Genomic DNA, 14,612 nt, shown 5'->3' with positions numbered 1-14,612 from the left:
AAGCCTTGCAAGCATTGCAACTAATGAGTTAGTTGCGGGATGATGTATTACGGAACGAGTAAAGAGACTTGCCGGTAACGAGATTGAACTAGGTATTGAGATACCGACGATCGAATCTCGAGCAAGTAACATACCGATGACAAGGGGAACAGCGTATGTTGTTATGCGGTCTGACCGATAAAGGTCTTCGTAGAATATGTGGGAGCCAATATGAGCATCCAGGTTCCGCTATTGGTTATTGACCGGAGACATGTCTCGGTCATGTCTACATAGTTCTCGAACCCGTAGGGTCCGCACGCTTAAAGTTCGGTGACGGTCGTAATTAGGGTTTTTGTGTTTTGATGTACCGAAGGTTGTTCGGAGTCCCGGATGTGATCACGGACATGACGAGGAGTCTCGAAATGGTCGAGACATAAAGATTGATATACTAGAAGCCTATATTTGGATATCGGAATCGTTCCGGGTGAAATCGGGATTTTACCGGAGTACCGGGGGGTTACCGGAATCCCTTGAAGGTTAATGGGCCTACATGGGCCCTAAGGGAGAAGAGGAGGGCCGGCCAGGGCAGGCTGCGCGCCCCCTCCCCCCTAGTCCGAATAGGACAAGGAAGGGGGGGGGGGCGCCCCCCTTTCCTCTTTCCCCCTTCCCCTTTCCTTCTCCAACAAGGCAAGAGGGGGGAGTCCTACTCCCGGTGGGAGTAGGACTCCTCCAGGCGCACCCCTAGGGGCCGGCCGCACCTCCCCCTCCCTCCTTTATATACGGGGGCAGGGGGCACCCCATGACACACAAGTTGATCTTCGTGATCGTTCCTTAGCCGTGTGCGGTGCCCCCTTCCACCATATTCCACCTCGGTCATATCGTAGCGGTGCTTAGGCAAAGCCCTGCGTCGGTAGAACATCATCACCATCATCAGGCCGTCGTGCTGACGAAACTCTCCCTCAACACTCGGCTGGATCGGAGCTCGAGGGACGTCACCAAGTAGAACATGTGCAGAACTCGGAGGTGTCATACGTTCGGTACTTGGATCGGTCGGATCGGGAAGACGTACGACTACTTCCTCTATGTTGTGTCAACGCTTCCATTGCCGGTCTACAAGGGTATGTAGACAACACTCTCCCCTCTCATTGCTATGCATCACCATGATCTTGCGTGTGCGTAGGAATTTTTTTGAAATTACTACGTTCCCCAACAATAATATGTTGTAAAAAAGAATCAGAAGAGGCACTGAGAATGATATCATCAACATATAGTAAAAGATATGCAGTATGGGAGGAGGAACGAAAAATAAAGAGAGAAGAATCAGATTTAGATGAGGTAAAACCTATTGTTTGAATAAAGGTGGTGAAGCGATGGAACCAAGCACGAGGAGCTTGTTTAAGATCATACAGAGATTTGTGAAGAAGGCAAACAAAATTGGGAGAAGAGGGATTCTCAAAACCAGAAGGTTGTTGACAATAGACAGTTTCATTGAGAGTGCCGTGAAGAAAAGCATATTTAACATCGAGTTGATGAATTGACCAAGAAGAGGAGACAACAAGACTAAGAATAACACGAATTGTACTAGGTTTTACAACAGGAGAAAATGTCTCATCAAAATCAACACCGTGTTATTTTGCCGAAGAGCATCAAACTCATGACGCATAGTAGAATGCCAGAGGGGATCGAGAATATAAGATTAAGATTTCATGAATATGTATTGGGGCCTCGATGGGCTGTTTATATAAGATACAAGTCTTGGAGTCCAAGAATAGTAGAGATAGATTACAATTTTTTTTGTGAATACGCATTGTGGCGTATCATTCCATTGATAGAAGAAGGAGAGAGTACATTGTTGGTAGCCCTAAAAACCGTACACTGTGAGGCGACATTCAGGCGACCGGTGAGCCAGAGAGAGGGGGTTGCTCAGCCCCAAGGTACAGCGGTCAGGTTACAGGGAGGATCCTATCTAATCCTTGGGCGCCAGCTCTAGCCCAGCGTCGAGCCTCGTCCTTGATCGTGGCTAGGAGGTCGCCATTGGAAGGTTGCATGCCATCGAAGATGATGCTGTTTCGGTGCTTCCAGATGGCCCAGGCCGTTACGATGACCAAAGAAGCAAAGCCTTTACGGAAGCACGATGGAGCGGCGAGCGTGCAAGCGGACCACCACTCGAAAAACTCGGTTTGGCCGTCCGGAGGAGGGATCGGCAGTCTGCACCATGAGAGAACTTCGTGCCAGGTGATGCGCGCAAATACACAACCGGCGAGGATGTGGTACAGGGTTTCGCCATCCTGGTCGCAGAACTGACAGGCGGCGGGGTGTGGCAGCCCGCGGCGTGCTAGGCGATCAGCAGTCCAACATCGATTCTGGGAAGCGAGCCACATGAAAAACTTGACGTTGAGAGGTGCCCAGCTGCGCCAGATCAGCTTCCAGAAGGGCACGGTAGTCGATCCAACGAACAGGGCGGTGTAGCAGGAGCTGGCAGTATAAACTCCCGTCGCGTTCCAACGCCAAGAGAGCGCGTACGGAGAGGGTGTAAGGGAGACCGTCCGCAAGCGGCGCCAAATGTCGACGTACTCGAGGGTCGCTAGTGGCCCAAGGGCGCCAGTGATGTCAGATATCCAACCTTGGTTGCGTAGCCCGTCGCAGACAAGGCGTGTGCGCCTTCTTCTCCGTGGAACCAAGGCCACGAGGGTGGGGGCGATCTCGGCAATGGACTGGCCGTGGAGCCAGTGATCAGTCCAGAACCTGCAAGTATTGCCATCGCCAAGCGTCCAGACAGTGGATGCTCTGAAGATTTGCTGAACCTCACGATCATGCGGCAAGTGCAGGTGGCGCCATGGGCGCGTCGGGTCCGTGGCCTGCAACCAGAGCCATCGAGTACACAGCGCAATACCAACGCGGTGGAGGTCGCGCACGCCGACACCGCCCAGCTCGACAGGGCGGCAGACCTTGGCCCAACTGACAAGGCAACAACCAGCGCGCGCGTCTTTGCATCCTTGCCAGAGGAAGTCGCGAATGATGCGGGTGACTCGCCGCAAGATGGGTTTTGAGACGGCCATGGCCATAAGGATGTGGGCCGGCATTGCGGTGAGGACATGCCGCACAAGCGCGAGCCGCTCCCCAGAGTTGAGCGGTGCGGCCCTCCATGTTGCAAGCTTGAGGAGGAGCTTGTCGAGCAGGGGCATCAGGTCAGAGGAGGAGGCCTTGCGCATGGACAGCGGCAAGCCAAGGTACTTGATCGGGAAGTGCTTGATGGGGCAGTCCAAGGTGGAAGCAATGTCAGGCAGCACCTCGGGAGGGCATCTAATGGGAGTTGCCGAGCACTTGGCGAAACTAGTCTTGAGGCCAGAGGCCTTGCCAAAGGAGTCCAAGAGCTTGCGGATGGTGCACAGCTCAGCTGGGTCTGGGTGACAGAAGAGCACAACGTTGTCGGCAAAGAGGGAGATGCTAGATGCCGCATGCCTGTTGGTGAGCCGTTGAAGGACGCCGTTAGAGACGGCATGCTGGAGTAGGCTGTTTAAAGTGTCAATGACGATGGCGAATAGCATGGGGGAAACAGGGTCGCCCTGGCGCAATCCTTGCTCATGTTGGATCGGAGGCCCCGGGTTGCCATTGACAAGCACACGAGTGGACGCAGTAGAGAGCAGCATGCAAATCCAGGCACACCAGCGCCTCCCAAAGCCCAGGTGCGTGAGCGTCTCAAGGAGAAAGGGCCAGGAGACTGTGTCAAATGCACGAGCAATGTCCAGCTTGAGAAGGATCCGAGGTGCTTTGAGATTGTGCAGCAAACGCGTCGTCTGCTGGACAAGCAGGAAGTTGTCATGGACGCCGCGGCCGGCGATGAAAGCACTCTGGTTCGTAGACACGAGGGTCGCCATCCTCGGAGCAAGGCGCAAGGACAAGACCTTGGCAAAAAGCTTGTCAACAAGGTGGATCAGACTAATAGGGCGATAGTCGAACAGGCTGGAAGCGTCGGCCTTCTTGGGGAGGAGAGTGATTAGAGCTTGGTTTAACTTCTGAAAGCCACAACCATTCATCGAGAAGATCTTGCCGAAAACGGCGCAAACGTCTCCCTTGATAGTGCCCCAGCATGCCCGAAGGAACTCAGCGGTGAACCCATCCGGGCCAGGCGCTTTGCCGAGCGGGAGCGACTTCACGGCAGCCCATATTTCCTCCTCGGTGAATGGCCGGTCGAGCTCAGCAAGGTCAAAGTGACGGGGGTCCAGGGCCTCCAGGTTGAGGCTGAAATCACATGTGGTAGCACGACCGATGATGGAAGTGAAATGGTCGAAGGCTGCCCGAGCAATGGCCTCGTCGTCAAACACGGTCGCGTCTCCCACGCGCAGGCAGGAGATGGAATTCTTCTTGCTATGATGCGCCGCGTGGATTTTGAAGAACGTTGTGCTGGTGTCACCAGCCTTGAGCCAGCAAAAGCGAGCCCGTTCGCGGGCGATCGAGCGTTCCAGCGAGGAGAGCCCGAGGTAGGCGCGCTTGAGCTCACGCCGTAGCCAAGCCTCAGGTGGAGCAAGCGGGCGGGTGTCCTGGGCGGTGTCAAGCCGGAGAATGAGCTCGCGGGCGAGCATGATTTGCGTGGAGACATGGCCAATTTTTCGCGCGCTCTAGCCCTGCAGCCGTCGCACGGTAGCCTTTAGGCGGAAGTAGATGGTGCGAAACGGGTCAGCGTCGGGGGCGACAGAGTTCCATGTTTCGTCAACCAACTGGTGGAAACCGTCCAGCTTGATCCAGAATCGCTCAAAGTGAAAGCGTCGCTTCGAGGAGGTTTGGGGCGAACACTCGAGCAAGAGTGGGCAGTGATCCGACACGGCGGAGGCGAGGCAGCGCAGAGAGCAGTGCGCATATAGGGTCGTCCAAGAAGTGGTGCAGAGGATGCGGTCGCTCTTAACGAGGGTGGGGAACGTTTGCTCGTTCGACCATGTATATCTCCGGCCCTGTAGGTAGATATCGCGGAGAGCCAGGTCGGAGATGAGCCGACGAAAACGGCTCATCATGCGGTGATTGATTCTGTCATTGTTTTTGTCCTCAGTGCATGCGATCATGTTAAAGTCCCCATCAATGATCCAAGGGCCAGAAATCGTGGAGCGAAGGTCGTGGAGCTCGGCGAGAAACTCGAATTTCTCCGCGTCAGCCTGTGGCCCGTAGACGCCCGTAATCCACCGGGGGGGGGGGGGGGCGCCTGAGGCGAGCATCACGGTGGCGGAGACGTGGTATGAGCCGACGGCACGGTTAGAGAGGGAGACATGATCCGCTCGCCAAGCGAGGATGATGCCACCACGCGTACCATCCGCAGGCAGCCAGTAGAAGTCGGCGAACTCAGAGCCCAGGGTCTGGGCAACGATATCAGGCGAGACCATGGACAGTTTAGTTTCTTGGAGACAGATGATGGAAGGCGCAGCGGAGGAAACCATACTACGGACGGCAGTGCGCCTAGCGCGGCAATTCAGGCCACGGACGTTCTACCAAAACTATGCAAAACCGAATATACTCTAATACAGATAAGTCCACAGTTTACACGTGATGGCATTTGGAACCTATTATCCTGGTTCAGTTTACATAGTTAAGCCGTTTTTGTTTCCATCACAAATGATTATGTTGGGCCTAGCAACTCAAAAGATCATTTTATTTCTCTAGAATTCCAGACTGTATATAAACACAGAGTTCTGTTTTGTTGATCACTCGTCCAGCTGTACGGGGAGTTTAACTGAATTAGATATATACAGGCGATTCAGTTTTCTCTCTGTAATGCGATGAACACATGAACATATTGTAAAACAACATGCAGGTATACAATGAGAGGAACAAATTGGTCGCTGATGTGCAGCCATCAGCAACAAATTCAGGGTAAATTTGTGATATCTTTAATAGTCAGGGTAAATGGAACCACGAAATGAAGGTACATTGAAAACAGAGTACATGGAAATGTAAATCACAATTTTTATATTTGTGCTCCATTGAAACACATGGACAGTTATCAAGTACTACCTCCGTCCAAAAAAACTTGTCCCAAGGGAGTACAATCGAAAGCACCGAAGACGTGTTAATTCAGTAAAGCATGTAGAAAGCGATATGTCTGACTCATATGAAGGTGAAAAAACGGACGCAATGGGGTAGTGGTTAAACACTACTGCCTTGACAACATCCAGAGGCACTCTGCCTGAGTGGCCCGTCTTTATTCAAGGGCTCTATTTGTCTAGCCCATATCACACCGAGTAAAAGAAATTCTAAAAAAAACAGAGAGTATAAGAACTAAGGAAACTGAAACACTTTCATTGCAAGGATAGATGAACATGCCGTATGAATTTACAACAATGGACATGGGGCATCTGCAGTATGTGGGACATGCATCCTTGTCCTGCCATCTAGGTACCATATATTCCAAGAATCCATATGATGGTTACTATTTTCACTGATAATTATCAGATATAAAATACCATTTGGGTGCACTTTCTTAAATAAAAAAATCCAAGGCATCTCTGCATGCAAACCAACTAGCTCTTCAAAGCTACCTACATCTTGCATTTCGGATGGTTGGTGAAAGACTCGAGCTTGTACATATTGAGAGGTCGAACTGTGCACCTACACTCGTCTATAAAATAACATTGTGGAGCATGGTGGGAGGCATGGAGGGTGTGAGTGGCAAACAAAGGCATGATCCGTTCAAAATGGGAGGCATCGGGATCTGGAGTTTGAGTAGAGAAATGGAACCTCGTGGGCATCTAGATGATCATCAGCCAAGATATGTATGCCTTGGTGTCTTGGTAAAACAAGACGAAGTTTGTTTTTATCCATCAGTAACTTAGGAGGGCTAGCAGCTACCGCATCACAGGTCATCACTCGCAACCAGCTGTGATATGCCCTTCATCCTAGTAGTGGTAGTAGCAAATGTAGAAGTTCACTCGGCTACCCTACATAGAATTGATGCATATACCTAGGTTGTAGGAACGATAAGATATCTTTCGGCTTCTGGATGTATTCAGTTGTTTGGATGGAATGATTATACCTGAGTTCTTGCAAGTGCTATCTTGATCCAGTGTTTGTTAACTGGCTACCCATTTCTTTCAAAATGCAATTGTACTGTGTGTTGGTGGTCGAAGAAACCTGTCTCCGTGACAAAGCCATTGAGTCATTGTGTCGCATTTTATCAACGAAAGAAAATGACATCATTGATTATTTTCTTTCCAGTAGTAAAATTAAGACATTTGTAAATAGTGAAACATTCTATTGGTTGTGCACTTTATCTCTTCTTTTGTAGTATCTTTATGTATGTTTGTTCAAACAGTCTTCACACTTTTCAGAGGATAGCGGGTTGGTGAGTGGTTTACCACTCGAGTGTCATCATGTGGTCTTTTTCATATAGCATATCCTTGTAGCACTGAACCAAGGACCATTTATGGTCAGAGGGGTAGCTGCATCGATTCTTGGAAGTTTGATGCAACTGTTCAACAGAGCCATTAGAAGACAGAGAAATCATGTCAATCTTTGATGAGTTAACCCAAGATGGTACTTGTTCACACATCTTTCTTGTATTGTTTAAAGAAATGTTTATCTATTGACTTAGCTTCTTAATCTCATTAACGATCTAAATCTAAAAGCCGAGGTCCATATATATGCTCGATGTAACTAACCGTGTGGCCAAACGAGAGGCTGAGGAGAAGCTCGAAAAGCTTCTTATAGAAGAAGAGATATAATGGGTAACCAGAGCTAAAATTCGATGGGTGGTTCAAAGGGAAAATAATACCCAGTTTTTCCATATGACCCCGAATGAAAAACATAGGAAAAATAAAATCATCCAACTTGAGCAGGATGATGGTACGATTATAGGACGAGAACCTATAATTGTATATCTCAATTTTTTTTACAAAAAGCTCTTTGGGCATCGGTGGAGAATTTTGCCTCTCTAGACAAGAATGTTGTTAATGATATATCTCATCTGGGGGCGATGAGAATGAGGTGATAACTACTCCTTTCTCGGAAAAGGAGGCGTTCGAGGCAATTTCACAAATGAAGAATAATAAGGCACCTGGCCCGGATGGGTTTCCTGCAGAATTTTATAAGAGATCTTGGGGTATTATTAAAGGGGACCTGATGCCTATGTTCCATGATTTGTTTAATGGCCAACTCCAATTGTTTAAACTTAACTTTGGAACGATTACGTTGTTTCCAAAGAAGAAGGAGACGGTTCGCATTGAGCAGTTCAGAGTGATGTGTCTGCTTAATATGAGCTTTAAGATTTTTCTAAAGTTGGTGTGAATCTCCTCACACATATTGCGCATAATGTGGTTCAGCCGACTAAGACGACTTTCATGCCTAGACGACATATTCTATAGGGGGTAGTCATTTTGCATGAAACCCTACATGAAATTCACTCGAAGAAATTTGATGGAGTTGTCTTCAAAGTGGATTTTGAGAAGGCTTGTGATAAAGTTAAGTGGCCATTCTTGTAGCGAAGCTTACATACAAATGGTTTTGATGTTGCCTGGAGGAAGCAGGTCGAATCCTTTGTACAAGCAGACAGCGTCGGGATCAAGGTTAATGACGACATAGGTTATTATTTCCAGATGTAAAAGGGACCGTGGTCGGGGATCCAATGTCTCCTATCCTATTTAAAGTCGTTGCTGATATGTTGGCGGTCCTCATTGGTAGAGCCAAAGAGGACGGGAAGGTAGGTGGGCTCATTCCTCATCTCGTGGATGGTGGGGTGTCCATACTAGAATATGCGGATGACACAATTATTTTCATCGAACATGATATGTCAAAAGCTAGAAATATAAAACTGATTATATGTCTCTTTGAAGAACAGGTGGTTTGAAAATAAATTTCAACGGGAGTGAACTGTTCTACTTTGGGCGCGCCAAAGAGCAATAGGCAAATTATAGACAGTTGTTTTGGTGTGAGTTGGGATCCCTACATTTAGTTACCAAGGACTCCTAAATTCATCACCGTAAGTTAACCAACAAGGAATGGAAGTGCATTGAAGGTCGTTTGAGAAAAATCTAAGTTGTTGGAAGGCAAGCTTATGTTTTATGGGGTCGGCTAATTCTAATAATTTTTGTGCTTACAAAGCATGCCCATGTTCTTTTTATCCTTCTTTCAAGTGCCCATGGGGGTACGAAAAAGGTTGGACATTCATCGATCGTGTTCTTTTGGCAAACTTATGAGCATAAATCAAGGTATAGACTAGCAAGTGGGATATAATTTGTAGGCCGAAAGACCAAGTAGGTTTAGGTATCAAATACCTTGAAGTAAATAATAGGTGTCTGTTAAGTAAATGGTTATATAGGCTGTCTGTAGAGGGGGATGGTGTGTGGATACAGTTATTGTGTAACAACTATTTACAGTCCAAAACCCTGGCACTGGTCATGGCGCAGCCGAATTACTCTCCTTTTTTGGAAGGTCTGATGAGGACAAAGTTCGCCTTCTTCAATATGAGGAAATTCTTAGTAGGGAACGTAAACACTACTAGATTCTGGAAGGTACCTGGCTAGAGAGACATTGTTAGCCCTACAATTTCCAACTCTTTATAGTATTGTACAATGTAAAGACGTATTAGTCAGTACAATACTAGGTTCGGTTCCTCTAAATATTCATTTCAGGCGGGGACTGGTGGGGGAACGGTGGGACAGATGGCTACATCTTGTGCGTAGATTGCTGGAGATTAACCTTTCTGATGCACCAGATACCCTGAACTGGAAGCTTTCAGTGTCAGGAGTTTTCTCAGTTAAATCTATGTGGTCGAATTCCTAAGTCGCTTTGTATTTGGAATATTAATGTGCCTTAAAAATTAAAGGTCTTTATGTAGTTTGTGCAAAAGAGAGTGATCATGACTAAGGACAACTTGGCAAAGCATAGATGGGAGGGTAGTAAACGGTGTTGTTTTATAATCTGGACGAATCAATCCAACATCTATTTCTCAAATGTCCACTAGCCAAGTTATTGTGACGTATAATACATGTGTCCTTTAATGTATGTCCTTCTAATAGCATCTTCTGTTTAATTTGGACTTGGTTAAACAGGGTAGAGCTTAAGACCATCATATTTGAGTTGGAGTATGTGCATTACTTTGGACTACACGAAACTATTGGAATGACGCTATATTTTACACACAACATCACAAAGTTTTGCAGGTCATCTTCTAGGCGTCTGGATGGATCCGTATGTGGTCGTTCCTCGATCATTCGAAAGTCAGGGAGCATATATGGCCTATGGATGCCATGCTGGGAGATGGTAGCACGGAATAAGTATAGCCGGTTTGAATAGTGGTCCAATAATAAGATACATGTTTAGTCATCTTGACGTGTTTTCGCCGGTTGTGGCATGCATTTTATTCCTTTCGTTCGCTTTACTTGCTAACTTGCTTGAACTACATACTTGGTTGGTACCTAGTTTAATAAAATGATTGTGTGCATTTTTTTATACAGAGGCAGGGAATAATCGTCCTTTTCAAAAAAAATGCAAATAGTTGCCCGCTCAAAAAGTGGAATAGAACACATATTTTGTTTCCTGAGTGATTGTAGTTTTATGAAGCACAGTATGAAGTAATCGACTTCGACTACAGCTCACTTCAGGCCAAATCGAAATAGAACGCGGCAAGCAGAGGCTACCAAGGGGAGCTTGCCGTGCCCGACGAGCAGAGAGGCCGCACGTCAAGATCGACGACTGCTGGCCACATGGCTGCTACTCGACAAGAGGGCGCTTGCATGCTGAGAGGAGTGCTTGGTCATGGCGGGAGGAAACCAGCATGGGTGAAACTGCCTGGGAGATTGATAGACAGACAAATAGTGTACCTAAAATGCCCTTAAATAATCAATATACTACTGAAAATAATCTGGGCCCTCCAACGGTCCAACCACATAAATGACTAACTCCAATATACTTGATGCACCGTAAAAGAACTTTATATACTCACGTTCAAAGAATCAATCCACAACATCTGCATGAATCTTTTACGGCGTTCTCATACTCACGTTCAAAGAAACGCTCTTCAAGGCTATGAGAATGTTTTACGGCGTATTTACGGGGCTGTTTGGTTTCCAGCCACAGTTTACCAAGTCAAAATTTGACAGCCACAGTTTAGTTGACATGTGTTTGATTTTTGTCATACTTTATTGCATCTATGACCTACTTGTCATAGAGACAATTTTTTTACCAACTTTTGCCAAAGTTTGACGTCCAATTTTTCAGCCACACTTGTGTGGTTTGTGTGGCTAGCCACACTTTGGCTTGGCCACACTAGTCTCCAACCAAACAGACCCGACATCTTGCATGTTGGGTGGTCAGTGAAACACTCAAGCATGTACATCATGAGAGGTTGAACCATGCACCTACACTAGTCTATAAAAAAAAACTACCATTTGTGAGGGAGGCAAAGGCATGGAGGGTGCGAATGACAAACCAAGGCAGCTCAAGGATAATCCATTCGAAATAGGAGGCATCGGGAAGTAGAGTTGATGCAGCCAATTGATGGCTTGTACATGCAGACTCGGATAGCCATCAGCCCAGATGTTAATACCTTGATGCTTTAGCACAGCAAGAGGATGCGTGTTATTATCCTTCGCTAACTCAGGATGACTATCCAGCACCGCTGCACGAGTAGCAGAAATCCCCGTAGTGTCGGTAGCAAATTGGCAAGCTCACTCGGCTCTGCTGCTCTGAGTCGAAAAAGGGCCTATAGTCCCGGTTCATAAGGGCCTTTAGTCCCGGTTCCTGAACCGGGACTAAAGTGTCGGTACTAATGCCCCGACCCTTTAGTCCCGGTTCAATCTAGAATCGGGACTGATGGGCCTCCACTGTTGGTTAAACCCTGTCTCCTTCGGCCTTCTCTGAATTTAGTTTGTTTTCTTCAGATAAGTGTCGCTAGACACATTCAGTTTCGACAGTAGCTAGTCATTTTTCTGTTAGCGTTTTTCTCGCCAATTGGTTGCGTCTTGTGCGCCTTGGCTCAGTCGTAGTAGGCCCAGCACGAAGCTCGGATCATGGGGATGGACGTGGTCAGTAGTGGAGCACGTTGCTCGGGCACGTTGGTGTACTCTTGATGAATAAGAAGAGCAAAACAGAAAAGCTGCAGGTGTTGAGCGCAGCACAAAAAACTTCAGTGTCTCTGTGTGTTCTTCCTCTCAGAATCCCCTCTCTCTCTCGTTCGAGCTAGAGTTTAGGGAGACAATTGGCATCAGAGCGATTAGATCCTGTGGCCATGTCGCAGAGCGGCGCGCCGCGCCAGTCGCGCACTCCTCCACCCACGAAACAGCGACGGCGCTCGCCCACCCGCGGCAGGAGTAGAGTTCGACGTGGTGGCGGCGAGGTGGTCATGCAGCAGGTCGTGCGCGAGTCCAGCAGTGGCTCCGGCGCAAACCTGCAGTTCCCGATGCTGACGCGTGGCGGGTACACGCACTGGGCGATGGTCATGGAGGTAAACCTTCAGGCCGCGTCGCTCTGGGAAGCGATCGAGGACGACACCGTCCCTCGCGTCGACGACAAGAAGACCCTGGCGGCGCTGCTTCGATCGACGCCGGCCGACATGCACTGCATGTTGATCGGGAAGGGATCGGCCAAAGCGGCGTGGGAGGCGATCCGGGTCCAGTACGAAGGACCTGATCGCGTGCGCGACGGACGACTGCGGCGTCTGCGAACTGAGTTCGAAACCGTGGCGTTCACGGACGGCGAGAAGATCCAGGATTTCGCCATCCGCATCTCCAACCTCGCCGCTGCACTGCGTTCACTGGGGGACGCCGTCAAAGAAGAGAAAATAGTGAGAAAATTCCTTTCAGTTGTTCCTTCGCGTTTTGCACAGATCGCCTTCTCGATGGAAACCCTCCTCGACCCTGCATCGTTGACTGTCGAGGAGGTCACGGGCCATCTGCGCGCGATCGAGGAGCGCATGGATGGAGACCAGGGCAGCGGCTCCGCAGGCGGGCAGCTGCTCCTCACTGAGGAACAGTGGGAGGCACGCAAGCGCCAGCCCCGTGGTGGTGGTTCTGGCGTCAAGAACGACGACCGCGGCAAGAGGAGCGGCCAGCCGCGTCCTACCTCGACTCCGCCTGGCTTGGCTCAAGGCGTGGACAAGGACCAGTGCCGTTACTGCCGCAAGAAAGGCCACTGGGCCAAAGACTGCCGCAAGAAGAAACGCGACGAGGCTGCCAAGGCAGGTGCAGCACCGGCGCCGGCGGCCGCAAACCTCGCCGAGGCAGAGGAGGACGGCGGTCCTAGCCTCATGATGGCGTGTGTCGAGGAAGTGCGCGAGGGCATAGATCACGCGGCCACCCCTGCATCAACACTGGTGACCGCGTCGTGCAACTCTGCGGTGCACAACGGCGGCCAAGTCTTTCTGAACGAAGAGAAGGCCGTCATCACGCCCTCCCTCGACGGCGATCAGGGGCGGCAGTCGTGGTTCCTCGACACTGGAGCCACGAATCACATGACAGGCTCCCTGGAGTCCTTCGCGGAGCTGGACAGGTCAGTGTCTGGCACGGTGTGCTTCGCTGACGGATCAATGGTGAAGATCTGCGGCCGTGGGATGGTGGTGTTCGCCGGCGAGACGGGTGATCACAACGCGTTCACTCAGGTGTACTACATACCTGCACTGAAGAACAGTGTGGTTAGCCTGGGACAGCTGGATGAGAGCTGGTTCGATGTGCACATCCGGCGTGGCGTACTCACCATCCGCAATGATCGCGGGCAGCTCCTCGCCGAGGTATCACGCTCCACCAATCGCCTGTACAAACTCGTCTTCACGCCTGTACATCCAGTGTGCCTTGCTGTGGGGGCGGTCTCTGATGCCTGGCGCTGGCATGCACGGCTCGGCCACCTGCACTTCGACGGCCTGGAGAAGATGGCCAAGAAAGAGCTGGTGCGCGGGCTACCTCACGTTGCTCACGCCGAGGAGCTGTGCGAGGCCTGTCTCGCAGGGAAATAGCGTCGCATTCCATTCCCACAGAAGGCCAAGTACAGGGCGACGACACCACTGGAGCTTGTGCACGGTGACCTGTGCGGCCCCGTCTCTCCACCAACACCTGGGGGGCGGCGTTACGTGCTCGTACTGATCGATGATCGCAGTCGCTTCATGTGGGTGGAGCTGCTCAAGACGAAGGATGAAGCCGCGCGCGCCATCGTCAAGTTCCAGGCCGCAGCCGAGCTGGAGTGTGGGCACAAGTTTCGTGTGCTTCGCACCGATCGTGGCGGAGAGTTCACCTCGGCCACGTTCTACAAACACTGCGAGGAGAGCGGTGTGCAGCGGCACCTGACTGCGCCGTACACGCCGCAGCAGAATGGCATCGTCGAGCGGCGTAACCAGATGCTCCTGGGCATGGCAAGGAGCATGCTCAAGGCGAAGCAGGTGCCCAACCTGTTTTGGGGGGAGGCCGTGCTCACTGCTTCTTTCATCCTCAACCGCAGCTTCACGCGCTCCGTCGATGGCATGACACCGTACGAGGCGTGGTATGGCCGAAAGCCTGATGTGAGGTTCCTGCGCATCTTTGGGTGCGTTGGCCATGTCAAGGCAGCAGGACCACATCTGCGCAAGTTGGATGACAGGAGCACGCCGATGGTCTTCATCGGCTATGAGATCGGGTCCAAGGCGTACCGCATGTATGATCCAGTGACGAAGCGCCTGCACGTGTCCA

The 14,612-nt window shown here is 50.0% G+C and overlaps 2 protein-coding genes across 2 annotated transcripts; one reads left to right on the top strand and one right to left on the bottom strand.

Annotated features, from left to right (window-relative positions):
- Nucleotides 1-4,598: 4,598 nt before the first annotated feature.
- LOC147992059 (uncharacterized) lies at nt 4,599-5,351 on the bottom strand. The gene has a single exon (XM_087538910.1). It carries the CDS (start codon nt 5,349-5,351, stop codon nt 4,599-4,601), a length of 753 nt encoding a protein of 250 aa, XP_087395036.1.
- A 7,040-nt stretch (nt 5,352-12,391) lies between these two features.
- Nucleotides 12,392-13,906, top strand: LOC147992058 (uncharacterized). Its single transcript, XM_087538909.1, has one exon. It carries the CDS (start codon nt 12,392-12,394, stop codon nt 13,904-13,906), a length of 1,515 nt encoding a protein of 504 aa, XP_087395035.1.
- Nucleotides 13,907-14,612: the final 706 nt, after the last annotated feature.

This window comes from Triticum urartu, chromosome 1A (genome assembly GCF_056163025.1).
Source record: "Triticum urartu cultivar PI428250 chromosome 1A, HENAU_Tu73, whole genome shotgun sequence".
Classification (NCBI taxonomy): domain Eukaryota; kingdom Viridiplantae; phylum Streptophyta; class Magnoliopsida; order Poales; family Poaceae; genus Triticum; species Triticum urartu.
Note: the sequence above shows the minus strand (reverse complement) of the source record. Positions and strands in the feature narration are given on the sequence as shown.